General features: G+C 41.2%; 2 protein-coding genes across 2 annotated transcripts in view; both read left to right on the forward strand.

Annotated features, from left to right (window-relative positions):
* The window catches only part of napba (N-ethylmaleimide-sensitive factor attachment protein, beta a), a 28,906-nt gene extending 23,432 nt beyond the window's left edge, over positions 1–5,474 (forward strand). Inside the window, exons 9-10 of the mRNA XM_037973634.1 lie at positions 2,092–2,160; positions 2,845–5,474. Of these exons, the coding sequence (XP_037829562.1) occupies positions 2,092–2,160; positions 2,845–2,997 (222 nt within the window). The 3' untranslated portion in view covers positions 2,998–5,474. The remainder of the gene's footprint in view (positions 1–2,091; positions 2,161–2,844) is intronic.
* Positions 5,475–6,506: 1,032 nt separating this feature from the next.
* The window catches only part of cdc5l (CDC5 cell division cycle 5-like (S. pombe)), a 13,445-nt gene continuing 6,748 nt past the window's right edge, over positions 6,507–13,203 (forward strand). Inside the window, exons 1-12 of the mRNA XM_017428136.3 lie at positions 6,507–6,730; positions 7,285–7,388; positions 7,591–7,752; positions 7,865–7,992; positions 9,448–9,547; positions 9,660–9,786; positions 9,930–10,021; positions 10,208–10,352; positions 11,107–11,298; positions 11,684–11,832; positions 12,620–12,785; positions 12,859–13,023. Of these exons, the coding sequence (XP_017283625.1) occupies positions 6,686–6,730; positions 7,285–7,388; positions 7,591–7,752; positions 7,865–7,992; positions 9,448–9,547; positions 9,660–9,786; positions 9,930–10,021; positions 10,208–10,352; positions 11,107–11,298; positions 11,684–11,832; positions 12,620–12,785; positions 12,859–13,023 (1,575 nt within the window). The 5' untranslated portion in view covers positions 6,507–6,685. The remainder of the gene's footprint in view (positions 6,731–7,284; positions 7,389–7,590; positions 7,753–7,864; positions 7,993–9,447; positions 9,548–9,659; positions 9,787–9,929; positions 10,022–10,207; positions 10,353–11,106; positions 11,299–11,683; positions 11,833–12,619; positions 12,786–12,858; positions 13,024–13,203) is intronic.

Consider the following 13,203-nt stretch of genomic DNA (forward strand, 5'->3'; position numbering starts at 1 on the left):
TGGATGGATGGATGGATGGATGGATGGGTGGGTGGATGCATGGATGGATGCATGGATGGATGGATGGATGGATGGATGGGTGGGTGGGTGGATGGATGCATGGATGGATGGATGGATGGATGGATGGATGGACGGATGGATGGATGGATCCCTGTTAAATGAATGTAAACACTTAGTTCAGGGCTGACTCTATAATTTCATTAGAGATTGTTGTTGTCGACTCTGTTCCAAAGGTTTTGTTTTTTCATCCCTCTGTAGTCTCACACACACACACACACACACAGTGACCTCAGCCTGGACAGTCATCTGTGCCCTCCGGCCTGCTTGGTTTCTCAGCGTTGTGCCCACTGCCCTCTGACGTAAAGAGGGAAACAACCAGAAACAGGAACTGATTTGAGCTCGACGCTGTTAATGTTTCACCTTCCTGAAGGAAAGCAGACACGTAAACTAAGATCTTCTCGTGTTAAGAAAGGATGGAGTTGCAGCCGTTTGGGTCAAACCTTGTAACTGACGTCATGTACAATCCTCTGCCATCTTGTGTAGCTGTAGGATTGTACTGTTGTTGTTGGAGCTTATTAATTATATGGCAGTTTAATTATTTGCAAAATGGTAAAAGTTACTATTGAACCAAAGAATGCTAATGGTTACAGAAGGTAGACGAGCTCTGAGTTTTTTGTTTAGTGAGGCCATGCTCCTGCTGTGACATCAGGGATTTGGGGTCTGTTTGTATTGAAGGAGGGAGGAGTGAAACAGTTTTTCTACCACAAAATAAAGTGGAATTGATTTCAAGTCAACCTGGAGAATATTTCTGTTTTTTATATAAATAAAGTCAAACCCTGTTTTTTTGAAACCAGAAACTTCTCTGCGAGTGCTTTTTATATTTAGTGTGTCGTGAACCTCCTCCTCAGAAACTACTCTGACATGTCTTTTTTACCTAATTGTAATGCAAGTGTCGCCATGACAGTAGTAATGAGTAAATGTTCTAGTTGGTCAGATTAATTTCTGTGTTGTTTGATATATGAACATTTTGATAACTTAAAACTTACACCACTTAAAAGAGTCCCTGAATAACCTTTCAGTAGACCCTGAACATCAGATTTACAGTTTTTAACCTTCTAAAAGCCTTCAAATGCAGGAGCTCCTGGGCCCCCCACCAGGGTGATGCTCCTGGACCCCAAAGGGGCCCTAAGCAGCCCCCATACTTTCCCTAAAAAAGAACCCTCCCACACAAAGCCCTGGCTGTGGCCACATTCTGCTGGCTTTAGCTACTACAACCATTACACCTCACCTGATCTTACTTAATGCAGCAAACCCTGCTGTGTCCAGCAGTGGAGATTTTCTCTTTAAAACCCCATTCCTGAGTCTAAAACTAGAAGACAAGCAGCTGGGAGCAGACAGAGCGGACATGAACCGAACACAGAAAGTTAAAGACAGATGAGATAAACAACAAGACATGTTCTGTGTCTGTGACAGATCAGCCACAGGTGGATCTGATTTATCTGGTTCTGTGGCTTCATACAGCGTGTGTGTGTGTGTGTGTGTGTGTGTGCGTGGGTGTGTATGTCTACTGTAACTCAGTGGTCAGTTCAGGTTTGTAACCTGGAGGCTGCAGGTGCAAGCCCAAGTGGGGTTTAATATCTATATGCCAGCATCACTTCTTTAGTTTTATATTTTTTAGAATTTCTTCACAGAAGTTTTTCCCAGCATTTATCTTTGATAAGCTCAAGCATTACTGCAGAAATATTACTTCATTAAAATGAGAATTCTAATCCAGAAAGCTGTGTACCTCTCTGTCTGCTTCATTTTACCCAGTTTAAATGAAACATCCTCCCGTTTCAGGTGGAAGCGTCCATTTCTTTCATTTAATGATTACAATGGACTGTTTTCATGAGACACAGAGAAAAAAGGTTACAAAGAATAATAAAAGGAATACCAGTACATTTATTTATTTCTTTTCACAGAAAGTGTAATGCAAATTATTGATTCCGACATTCATGAACTGCTACTGTATCAGTGCATCGTTAGTCTTTATTAGCAGTGGTGAAGACAGCTGTGTTAGAGGCTCAAACAGACTCTCTGCTTGTGTTTCAGTTGGCCATAGAAAAGTACGAGGAGATGTTTCCAGCTTTCTCAGACTCAAGAGAGCTCAAACTGCTGAAGGTAAATATCTTTTCCTCTTTTTTAAATATACTTCCTATTCAGATTTATTGTTTTGTAAATGTATTTGTGTCAATGAACTATTTATACTATTTTAGATAAGCTTTTACATGTGCGTAAATATTGTAAGTTAAAGGCCTTGCATTCCTTGTTGTTTTAAATTAAGAACATCTTATGTTGAAAAAAGACAAAGTTGTAGCTGCTTTGGTCAAACCTGGTGAGTAAATTTAAGAGTAACGTCAGGCAAGATCTGTCATGATCTGTTCGCGCTCAGAGTGTTGAATGAGTCTCAGCTACCACCACGCCGAAGTTTAGCTCAGAATCTGTAAATGGAGTGAAGTGGAGCCATTTTTGTGGTTTAAAAGGTCAGTTGGCTGAACTTGAATTAGATAAACTCAAAGTTAACAAGTTTTCATTCAAATCCTTCCAATGGGTGATGAGATATTCTGCTATCAGACAAATATGTGTGTGTTGGAGAAAACTACCACATCAATTCCAGCTTTTGCCTTCGATCAGATGTGACAGCCGACTTGAATCAGATTGACTCCAAACGTTAATGATTAATTACTTTGTAAAAGTTCAAATCCATCCAGTGGTTCAGGAGATATTTTGCTAACTGCCCACCGGAGTGTGATAATTAAGCATCGGCACTTTTCTTAAACTGAGGTTGTTGTTTATCTGCCACAGAAACTCCTGGAAGCCCACGAGGAGCAGAACAGCGAGGCGTTCACGGAGGCCGTGAAAGAGTTTGACTCTGTGTCCCGCCTGGACCAATGGCTGACCACCATGCTGCTGCGCATCAAGAAGACCATCCAGGGAGACGCCGGGGACCTGAAGTAGACAACAGGGACACCAGGATGTTGAATGAGAGGAGACCTGGGTGGAGGAGGGTGGTGACAGAGAGACAAAGGTAGGGCAAGGTGTGTTAAAGGGATAGTCTGGTCGTTTCTGACGTGATCTTCTGTCAGATAGTGTTTAATAGTTAGAAGCTTTTCAGCTGTGACATCACACCGAGGATAGAGTCCGGAGAAAAGGGCATAAGTCTTCATCCAGGAGAGGTTAAGGGCCTGGTTTGGTTTGGTTTTCAGGCCTATAAAACAACTCTTTCTCACAGACAGCATACGGTGAACACCACTGTAGCTGATTTTAAACCTTGACACGTTTATATGACTGCATTTGTTGAGGTTGTTGCTGTTTTCTCACCTGAGCTCAGACCGTCCTGAGAGGCTGTGAGTGTCTCAGTCTGCCAGGAGGACGGCGGCTCACTTAGAATCTGAAAACCTGGCATTTATTGCTCTTAAAGAACACTTTGAAGCCGTGACATAAACCTTTCCTGCTGAATTTCACCTAAAGTAACTTCAAATATAGGTTATTAAAAAAAACACAATTATATATAAAAATCTGCCATATAGTGCATTTCCACTATATTGTAGGGCTGTAAAAAATCCATTTTATTTTATTTTATTTTATTGGTTTTCTACATGGTGGATTAATAAAATTTAATCAATAAATGGAAAAATATTCAAAATGTCATGAATATTGATACATTTTACAGAAAAAAAAAATCAAGAGCTCAATGCTGTATTAAAGTTCTTAAAAACCAAATAAAAACCTTCTAGTCTTTTTGTAAAATAAACTTCATCATGTTTTAAATAAATCCGCCTTTGTTTTGAAAAATAAAAGTGTTTAACATATGAAGTTAAATTTCCCTGATAACGCTGCAGGGTCTGTTTGTTTTGTTCCCTCTGCACAGAGTTCAGCTACTTCAACACAGAGCTAACTGTGGCTGTGCTTTCCTTATGGAGAGCTTTAATTAAAACAAAATATCTGGTTCCACACAGAAAGCTGCCAGATCTTTAAGAAAACTTGCGTCTGGCTTCTTCTGACGTGTTTTCAGGTGGGAAAGTTTTCTGAAGGGGGGCATAAAGAAGTTTTCTTTTAGTTTTTAATCCTGTCCTTTCATCAGTCAGATCTTTCCTGCTGCGTTCCTCGTCTGTCATTTACTGACACTATTTAATAAAAGTTATCCCCTGCAGGTCTCACACCAGGCCTGAGGCTGACAGGGGGCGGGGCTTAAGCTCATTAAAGATAGAGCATACTTGCAGAGCCAAACATGGCAGTATATTTTTACTAATCATCATTTTTTGATGTTTTTTTATCATGTTTTTGTGATTGTTTGGAGCCAGAATCTAAAGTTAAACTCTGATGAATTGCACAGCCTGAGGAAACCTTTGCACTAACTCGTCCTGCTGATCTCTGCAGCCTCAGCACCATATAACAGTAGAACAGGATGTGCTCAGCACACACACATTTACACAGTAACACGGATGTTGTCTGCTTGACAAAACACTGACAGATTAAACAAGGGATGCACAAAAGTGCAGAGGTTTAATATCAGCTAATGTGGTGTTCTTTCACACCAGCATGTTGTTTCTGAGAAAAGGTTGTTTTATAGATTTTAGCCCACCTGGAGCCCTTGTTACTGCAGAGAGGAAGAGAAGCCCCTGTAACTCCGGGTCCATTCGACCCAGACGCTATGGGAGAGTTAAAATCAGGCCTTCTTTTGCCTAGCCATTAGCCTAGCCTGGATGAAGACTTGCTCTTCTCTTCCTGATAAGACACTAACTGCTGATAACTATTTATTAGATAACGTCTTCAGAAATGAGCAGACTGTCCCTTTAAGGTGGAACAGAAAGGTGCAGACACAGAGGCAGATAAATTACAGATATGTACATATCAGTCTGCATGTGACCCCCAATCAATTTAGCTTCACCTTTAAATCACTGTTAGATGACCCTGTGTCCCATCCTACAGTATTGCGCAGTAATGATGGACTGAACTGTACTTAGAGAAAATGTGTGTGTGCAAAAGAGAAAATGGGTGTGTGAGTGTGTGTCCACAGAAGTGATGTAATTCTACTTTTTGATGAGGTGTGCAGATAAATTGAAACAGGTTTCAAAACTGCTATTTAAGAGATTGTTCATATTTATTGTCAATACTGAAAATATTTATTGTTTATTCTTGTGCTCAGTGTTACGGTTTGTCTTAATATTTTAGGTATTAGCTCCTCTACGCCCCTCCTCTGTGTTCACCATCCTATTTTCAGCTCCACGTTGCATTGAAGTTAGTAAAATCACTTCTGGTGGTTAGTTGTTTCCTGTGAGGCCGGAGCTAACTCTTGTTTCTGCCCTCTTTGTGCATGTCTCTGTTGATGTAAGTGTTCTGTGTTGTGCTAACGAGTAAAAACATGCAGTATCATTTGTGTGAAATCAGTAAAAATGTATCTCCTATATTGAAATAAAAACATCATCACTCTATAGATGTGTGGCTGTTTCTTCACTGTGCTGACATTCCAGATATCTCTGCTGCTCTTTATGAACATTTATGGTTAAAACGTTTTTTTGGTTCCATACCTGATTTGTACAAATGTAGCACACAGAAAATGCCCTGAAGGATTGCTGAACTGCCAGAGACTTCTTGTGTTGAGAAATGAGGTTTTGGTCAACCCGTTCATTATGTACAATCTCATGTTTTAAGGTGAGATATGACTCTCAGCTTCAGCTACACCAAATTTCAGTCTGCCAAATATTTCTTTGTTACTTTAAGGTCTGCAGCCATTTTGAATTGAGTTGGCTCAGAGAAAAATCTCCAATGAATAATTCCTGAAAGTTTTATTAAAATCCATCCAGTGCTTCATGAGATATTTTGCAAAAGACAGAGTTGAGTCCAAATAATGACAAAAAAGATCAGTCTGAGCTACTAACACACCAGATTTCAGGTCATGTTGTGTAAAATGGACAGTTAAAATCCCTTTTGTGCTTTTTTTAAGGTCAGTTAACTGAATTGGGTTGACTGCAAAAGTTAAACAATGATTTCTTTCTGCAAGTTTCAGTAAAATTTGTTTAAAGGTACATGAGATATTGTGCTAGCAGACAGAAAAACACAGACATGGTCAAAAACATTATTGTCCGCCTTCTCCTTTTAGCAGTGGATGAGTCAATAAGAAAAGTAAATTTAGTACTTCAAATTGGTAAGCAGCTGCGTCAAATCATTTGTCATTTTGAGCATCAAGTGAGAGTCACATATTTATTTTGAAACCATTAAATAAAAGTTGTCCAGTCGGTGTCGAGCCAAAAAAGTCATCATTTTAAAACAAAGTTTCTAAATCGCTCGACAGATCACGCAGAATTCCAGCTGAAAAAACGTGTGAAGGTCACAAATATTATTGGAAAATAATATATTTGAGAAACTGGCAAAGAGATTGGATTAAAACTGATCAAGAAACTAGATAAACTGGGGGACGAATTTCGACCGAACACCGGAACCTTTATACCCACAATGCATTTCGGTCGACCAGTTGAACTCTGCGACACAAATTTCCGGTGCATGGCAGTTTTCGCCTCGCAGTGCGCGTCTTCTTAATTTGTGTGGTTTGTTTTTTAAGTTTTAACGCTGCCCGGTTCAGGAGTTGTTCAGATAATCGTTTATTGCATTCAGCTAAAGGGGAGGATACTAGAAAGCCGTCAAGATGCCGCGAATTATGATAAAAGGAGGCGTCTGGCGCAACACTGAGGTACGTGTTTACATGGTTAGCATAATGCTAACACCTCAACAGTAAACCAATGGGTGTAGATTAGCATGAAGCTAGCTGCTCATATAACTAATCAGCTCACATGATAGCAAGTGTCGTTTATTTGGTTTTGTTCAGCCACGTTAAAAATGTTTAGTTAATACTTGAATAGAGTTGTGATCTGATGTTTAGTGAGGAAAGAGAACCACGTCATCAGCGAGCAGCGTAGGTTTCGACCTCTTGAAAAATTAAAGATTTTACTTTTTATGTTGTTTTTAAGAACAAAGCATTGAATTAAAACACAAAATTTGACGTGACTAAAATGATTGAACCAAATATTTATAGCATAGAAGACAGCATATCTTTTTATTGACCATTTCATTAAATGTAGCCGCCCGCAGCAGGCTGTTGAAATAAATCACGAGACAGTGGAGAGTTTTTGAGTCTTTCAGAAACGAGCTGGAAGCCCACACTTATTTCTAGAATAGCAGTACTTTTCAGCCATGGATTGTTTCCTTGTGGTGTTGAAAAGTTTGCCTCCTTGTTGATTTCTTCAGGATGAGATTCTCAAGGCGGCGGTGATGAAATATGGAAAGAACCAATGGTCTCGTATTGCCTCCCTGCTGCACCGCAAGTCTGCCAAACAGTGTAAAGCCAGATGGTGAGCTTTAACACCATGAGACGAATTACCCAAAACTTATCATTTCACTTAGAGCATTTTCTAAAACCTGTTTGACTCTGTTTCAAACCTTCTTGGGATAAATGCTACTTTGTTTATCCTTGTTTTTTTGTTTTTCTTCCTTTTTTTCTGTCAGACCTGCCTCAGTAAAGATCAAATTGATTGTCTCTGGTTCTGTTTGCAGGTACGAGTGGTTGGACCCCAGTATCAAAAAGACAGAGTGGTCCAGAGAGGAGGAGGAGAAGCTGCTTCACCTGGCCAAGCTGATGCCCACTCAGTGGAGGACCATTGCTCCCATCATAGGACGCACTGCTGCCCAGTGTCTGGAGCACTACGAATACCTGCTGTACGCTTTCATGCCTTTAGATAAACTACATGTGCTCAATATGATGGAGACTTTCTTCACTGCAGTCACATGTGGGACTTTTGTTAATAGATATCATTTTGTGCTTATTTAGAGATAAAGCAGCACAAAGAGACAATGAGGAAGAGGTGGGAGATGACCCCAGGAAGCTAAAACCAGGAGAAATCGACCCAAACCCTGAGACTAAACCTGCCAGGCCAGACCCTGTAGACATGGATGAAGGTGAAGTTACACACTCACTGCTGTCTTAGATGAAGAGGAGGGCACACATTGGGGCATGTCTCATCATTTCTTTCACTCTTAGAAATAAAGTGCAGTCTCCCTGAAGATTTTGAATCATTTCTAATAAAATAAATGTTACACTGTAACAGTAATGTTTGAGATAAAAACATTAGGGTAAGATGATCGGCTGAAGTTTTACTATCAGTCATTGTCAGTCCAACAACCAGCAGCTGGCCATATATTCGTTCAGGTGTGTTTAAGATTTTTTATAAATTTACTTTCTGAGGCATGTTGAAGTGGGCGATCCTCGTTCTTATAACTGGAAGTAGACCGTTTGTGACCAAAGTCTCTGCTTTGGGGTTACTTTGAAACCAAGGAGTGGCTCCAAACATGTGGTGAGAAATATACCAGCTCTAAACTGATGCTGGGAGTAGGGCTATCATTGTGATATCAGTGTGTGTGATATCATTGTTGTGACGGACTGCTTGAACTGCAGTAAATCATAGGTCATTACATTGTATACATTTCTGTTCTACTTGTAATAATCGATTCAATCAATCCAACAGAGTCTCACTGGTCTTCATGTTCACACCTGGTTGAGATAATTGAGGAAGGAAAATGTGGCTTTATCATAAATGATATTATCACATAATTAAACAATAATATTGCACATTGCAAGTCTTTCCTAACTGGGAGCTACAGAAAGCTTCGTGAAAACGATAATGTGGTCAACTTCTGACACGATCCCCTGAATGTTGCGGCCCAGTATGTTTGAAAGTTGGAACCTGCAGGAAACGTTGATGAGCAGCACAGGAGAACAGGTGGAGAGGAAGGGTGGCTGCAGCTTCATTAACCTTATTGCAGCAGGGAAACATGACATTTACAAAAGAAGCAAGTGTTTGATGTACGGACCTCCTCTCCTTCTGATCTGATGCAAATCCAGAAAAGACCGACTCGTTTGTTTTTTGTTTTTATTATTACTTTATCTTGTCTTTTTGATTATGATGAAACTGTTCTTTTTAACCAGAATTGGTGCAAATGTAAAGATTAAAATGATGCAGATGTTTGCTGAGTAATGAAACCACAGCTGCTCGGCAGGCTGAAGATTAGTTTATGGCTTTGATCACACACGATCAGGCTGCATTACAGCCTGGAGGTTTGGATTTATTTGTACATTTATTCACAGGTCAAAACTATTTAAAGGGACAGTTAAACTAACTCAAAGTGAACATATCATCCTTTAAAAATAAATAAAACCTGCAGCTGATGGGCGTTATATGTTCTTTCTGCCGCTCCCTTCTTCAGGGGTCTCCACAGCGAGCAAACTCACATGAACGGTTCAGTGTTTGGTTTTTACTCCGGATGTCCTTCCTGCCACAGCCTGGAACCTGCAGACCTCTCCCAACCCTAACAATCAGATTAATCATCTGTTTGTTTCTCTGTTTCTGTGTGTAGATGAACTGGAGATGCTGTCAGAAGCCAGAGCTCGTCTGGCCAACACCCAGGGGAAAAAAGCCAAAAGGAAGGCCAGGGAGAAACAGCTGGAGGAAGCCAGGTTAAACTCGTTTCATGCCTCCACAAATTCAGACACACTCAGACAAACCAAGTTTCATTTGTACTGAAGAAGACCATGAGAAACTCTTTGTTTCACTTGTGTTCTGCTGCAGACGACTGGCGGCTCTGCAGAAGCGCAGGGAGCTGAGGGCAGCAGGAATTGATGTTCAGAAGAAGAGGAAGAAGAAGAGAGGAGTGGACTACAACGCTGAAATCCCCTTTGAGAAAAAACCTGCACAGGTGTCTATAAATGCACACTAATTCAGATTAATTCATGTTTCTAAAGTTAAGACAACCCCAGCACAGAGCTTCACTTTATGTTAAAGTTTCAGAGTTGACTGTTTGTTTGTTTGTTTGTTTGTTTGTTTGTTTGTTTGTTTTAGGGTTTCTACGACACCAGCATGGAGCAGTATGATGCACTGGAGCCAAACTTTAAACGGCTCAGACAGCAACATCTGGATGGAGAACTACGCAAGTCAGTATACACTCATACACTCTGTTTGAATCAGAACACACCAGAAACATGTTTTTATTTCCTACAACAGTCACTTCAACACTCTTCAGCTAGTAAACGCTACATGAGCAGGACTGAAGCACCTTAAAGGTTTAAATAATGAAATGAGTTTGTGGTTCTCACCAAATGAAACTGGTTTGCATGTAGTGAGCGTGAGGAGAGGGACAGGAAGAAGGATAAGCAGAAGATAAAGAAGAAGAAGGAGAGCGATCTGCCTTCAGCTATCCTGCAGACCAGCGGCGTGGCAGAGTTCACAAAGAAACGGTCCAAACTGGTGCTTCCTGCACCACAGGTAACCAATAACACGCTCTGATCGGGGCTGGAACAAGGCGCTAAACACACAGGACACTGGGCTGACGAGGCACTTTTTCCACCCACCTAACAGAACTCTCTCCTTCTTTTGAGTTTCTTCAGATCTTAAATCGATTCTTCCACCTCACATAACATCTGGGTGAAGTTGTGTGTCCAGAATTAAAAAACCTGATTCTTACTTTCATCTTTTTTGTTTAGTTTTTTTTAAGGACTAAATAATTCTTATATTTTTTAGATTTCTTTTGTCAAAGTATCCAAACATAAATGTAGATTGAATTAATCTCAGTATATATCAGTCTGAACAAACAGTTTACAGAATTTAGTTGTTTTTTTAAAGGACCTATATTCATTTCTTATGGCCTCTTTTATCACAAGTTTTCTTTAAAAAATGATTTCTAATTAAATAAATGACTACGCAGCATCAAACAAACAAGAAATTAAAATCCAAACATGCCACCTGAGAATTACAGGAGAAAATGTAAAATAAACCCAATAATAATCCTTCCAGACAGTAGCTGTGTGACGAGTCTGAGGAGGACATCAGAGTGAAACTCCTGGACAGATTCTTCCTCTGAGCTCAGATTAATGAGACGTTCAAACGTTGTTTTGTCTGCTTCAGAGTTGACAGGTTAGCGTGTGAAGTCGGCTTTAAGTCTGTTTGGTTTTAAACAGACTCTGATAATCTAATCAGTCCAACGAGTCCTGAAAGGCTGGATTTCCTCGGCTTGTTTCAGATCAGCGATGCAGAGTTGGAGGAAGTCGTTAAACTGGGGGTTGCCAGTGAGGTTGCCCGGCAGGCTGCTGAAGAGAGCGAAGGTGGGAACTCTGCCTCCTCCACCCTCCTGTCGGAGTACAGTGTCACCAACAACATGACAACTGGACTGCGCACCCCACGCACCCCTGCTGCCCAGGACAGGATCCTGCAGGTCTAAACCAATCATCTGTTCATCCTTTTTATTTGATCATGTCCTTATTTTTGTGTGTGAATGCTGAGTCAGCATTGTAAGTTAGTTCACTTTTTATATCCCATAGAAACAATATTTCCTGAAATGTACTTCAGCACGTTTACTCTACTTTTGTCTTCTTATGTTCCTTTTAGCTTTTAGCTACTGTTTCATTTCCTGTTCTGCTTGTTTTAACTTCAACAGTTCCTTGTTTAACGGCCGTCAGCGCTCAGTGTTCAGACTGAACTTCTCTAGTTTGAATTGAAATAGGAAAAGCATCATCAGAAAGAAGTTTTATGATGCAGAGAACTTCTTGTTTAGATCTTCCTGCTGGTTAAATGTAGTTTTATGTGCGTGTTTCCTTCAGGAAGCCCAGAACCTGATGGCTCTGACCAACATCGACACCCCCCTGAAAGGAGGCCTGAACACTCCGCTGCACGAGAGCGACTTCAGTGGAGTCACGCCTCAGCGGCAGCAGATCCAGACTCCCAACACCGTCCTCAGCACACCCTTCAGGTAGCACCAGTCTCTTTATAAAAACGAACAGAAAACACCGAAATGTAAATGAGAGACCTTTCATTCTTTGGAGTGCATCTCAGTCTCCATTAATGTGGGTTTACAGTGAACTCATGGTTTGTGTCTGTAGGTGTAACCTCTTAGTCCGACACTGAAAATAACCTGATGCTTCACAGTATGTGTCAGCTGACACCACATCACATACATCTGTAAAAGTGGCTTAATTATAACCATGTTTGGTTTTCTGAAGTCAGTTGGCTTTGGCAGCCATCTTGAATACGGTTGGCTCCAAAAGTTAGAGAATGTGTAGGTGATTGTTGTTCACCTTCGCCATTCACCAGCAGGCATGTGCAAGAACATTTTACTAACACTGTAAATGACAAGAGCATGGCGGTTTGGCTCAACAACGATCTCACTGGTTTATTTAAATCCCAGAGACACGAGTCGCTCCTGTTTTACCCACCAGTGAGAAACAGAGAGACTGACTCAGACTTCAGGGAACAGGCTTCTGTGGTGTGATGATGTGAGGTATTTCCTGATCAGGCAGCTGAGTGACTGAGTGATACGAAAGAATCAGTTCTGTTAAAGCAGGAAAATATTCCTACAAAGGAAGGAATTAATCTCAGTAGATTTACAAAAACAGTGTTTCAAATGGTTCTGGTCCAACCCCCCCCCCCCCCTCCACCAGTGGTTTTTAAAAACCCAAGGATGACAATTTTATTCATTATCACTATTTTCATTCAGCTCTGCTGCACGTCAACATTTCTGCTCGTGTTGTCTCCGGCAGAACCCCTGGACCCGGTCAGGGCTCAGAAGCGATGACACCTATAGTTGGAGGTGGGATGACCCCACGTGGTACTCCGGGTTTGACCCCGGGTCGAACGCCGCTGAGGGACAAACTGAACATTAACAGCGAGGAGCAGCTGGCGGACCCTGCATACGCCAAACATCTGGTAAAAACACAAAGAAACAGTTCATCAAAAGAAAACATTTACTTCCTACTTCATCTTCTTCTTCTTTTAACAGCAAAAAGAGAGCCTGCAGCAGCTGAGACAAGGCCTGATGTCACTTCCTGCCCCTAAGAACGACTTTGAGATCGTTCTTCCTGAAAACGCAGAGAAAGAACTGGAAGAGACGGAGATGGAGACGGGATTCATTGAAGACTCGGCCGATATCGAGGCTCGCAAGCAGGTGTGCCACCACTTCTGTCCCACTCGCCCGTGCTGCTGTACTTTTACATACTGACCGCCGTGTGCTGACGTGTTGGCGTGTGCTGACGTGTTGGCGTGTGCTGACGTGTTGGCGTGTGTTGGCGTGTGCTGACCTGTGTTGGCGTGTGCTGACCTGTGTTGGCGTGTGCTGATGTGTGTT

Source organism: Kryptolebias marmoratus, linkage group LG22, assembly GCF_001649575.2.
Source record: "Kryptolebias marmoratus isolate JLee-2015 linkage group LG22, ASM164957v2, whole genome shotgun sequence".
NCBI classification, from domain to species: domain Eukaryota; kingdom Metazoa; phylum Chordata; class Actinopteri; order Cyprinodontiformes; family Rivulidae; genus Kryptolebias; species Kryptolebias marmoratus.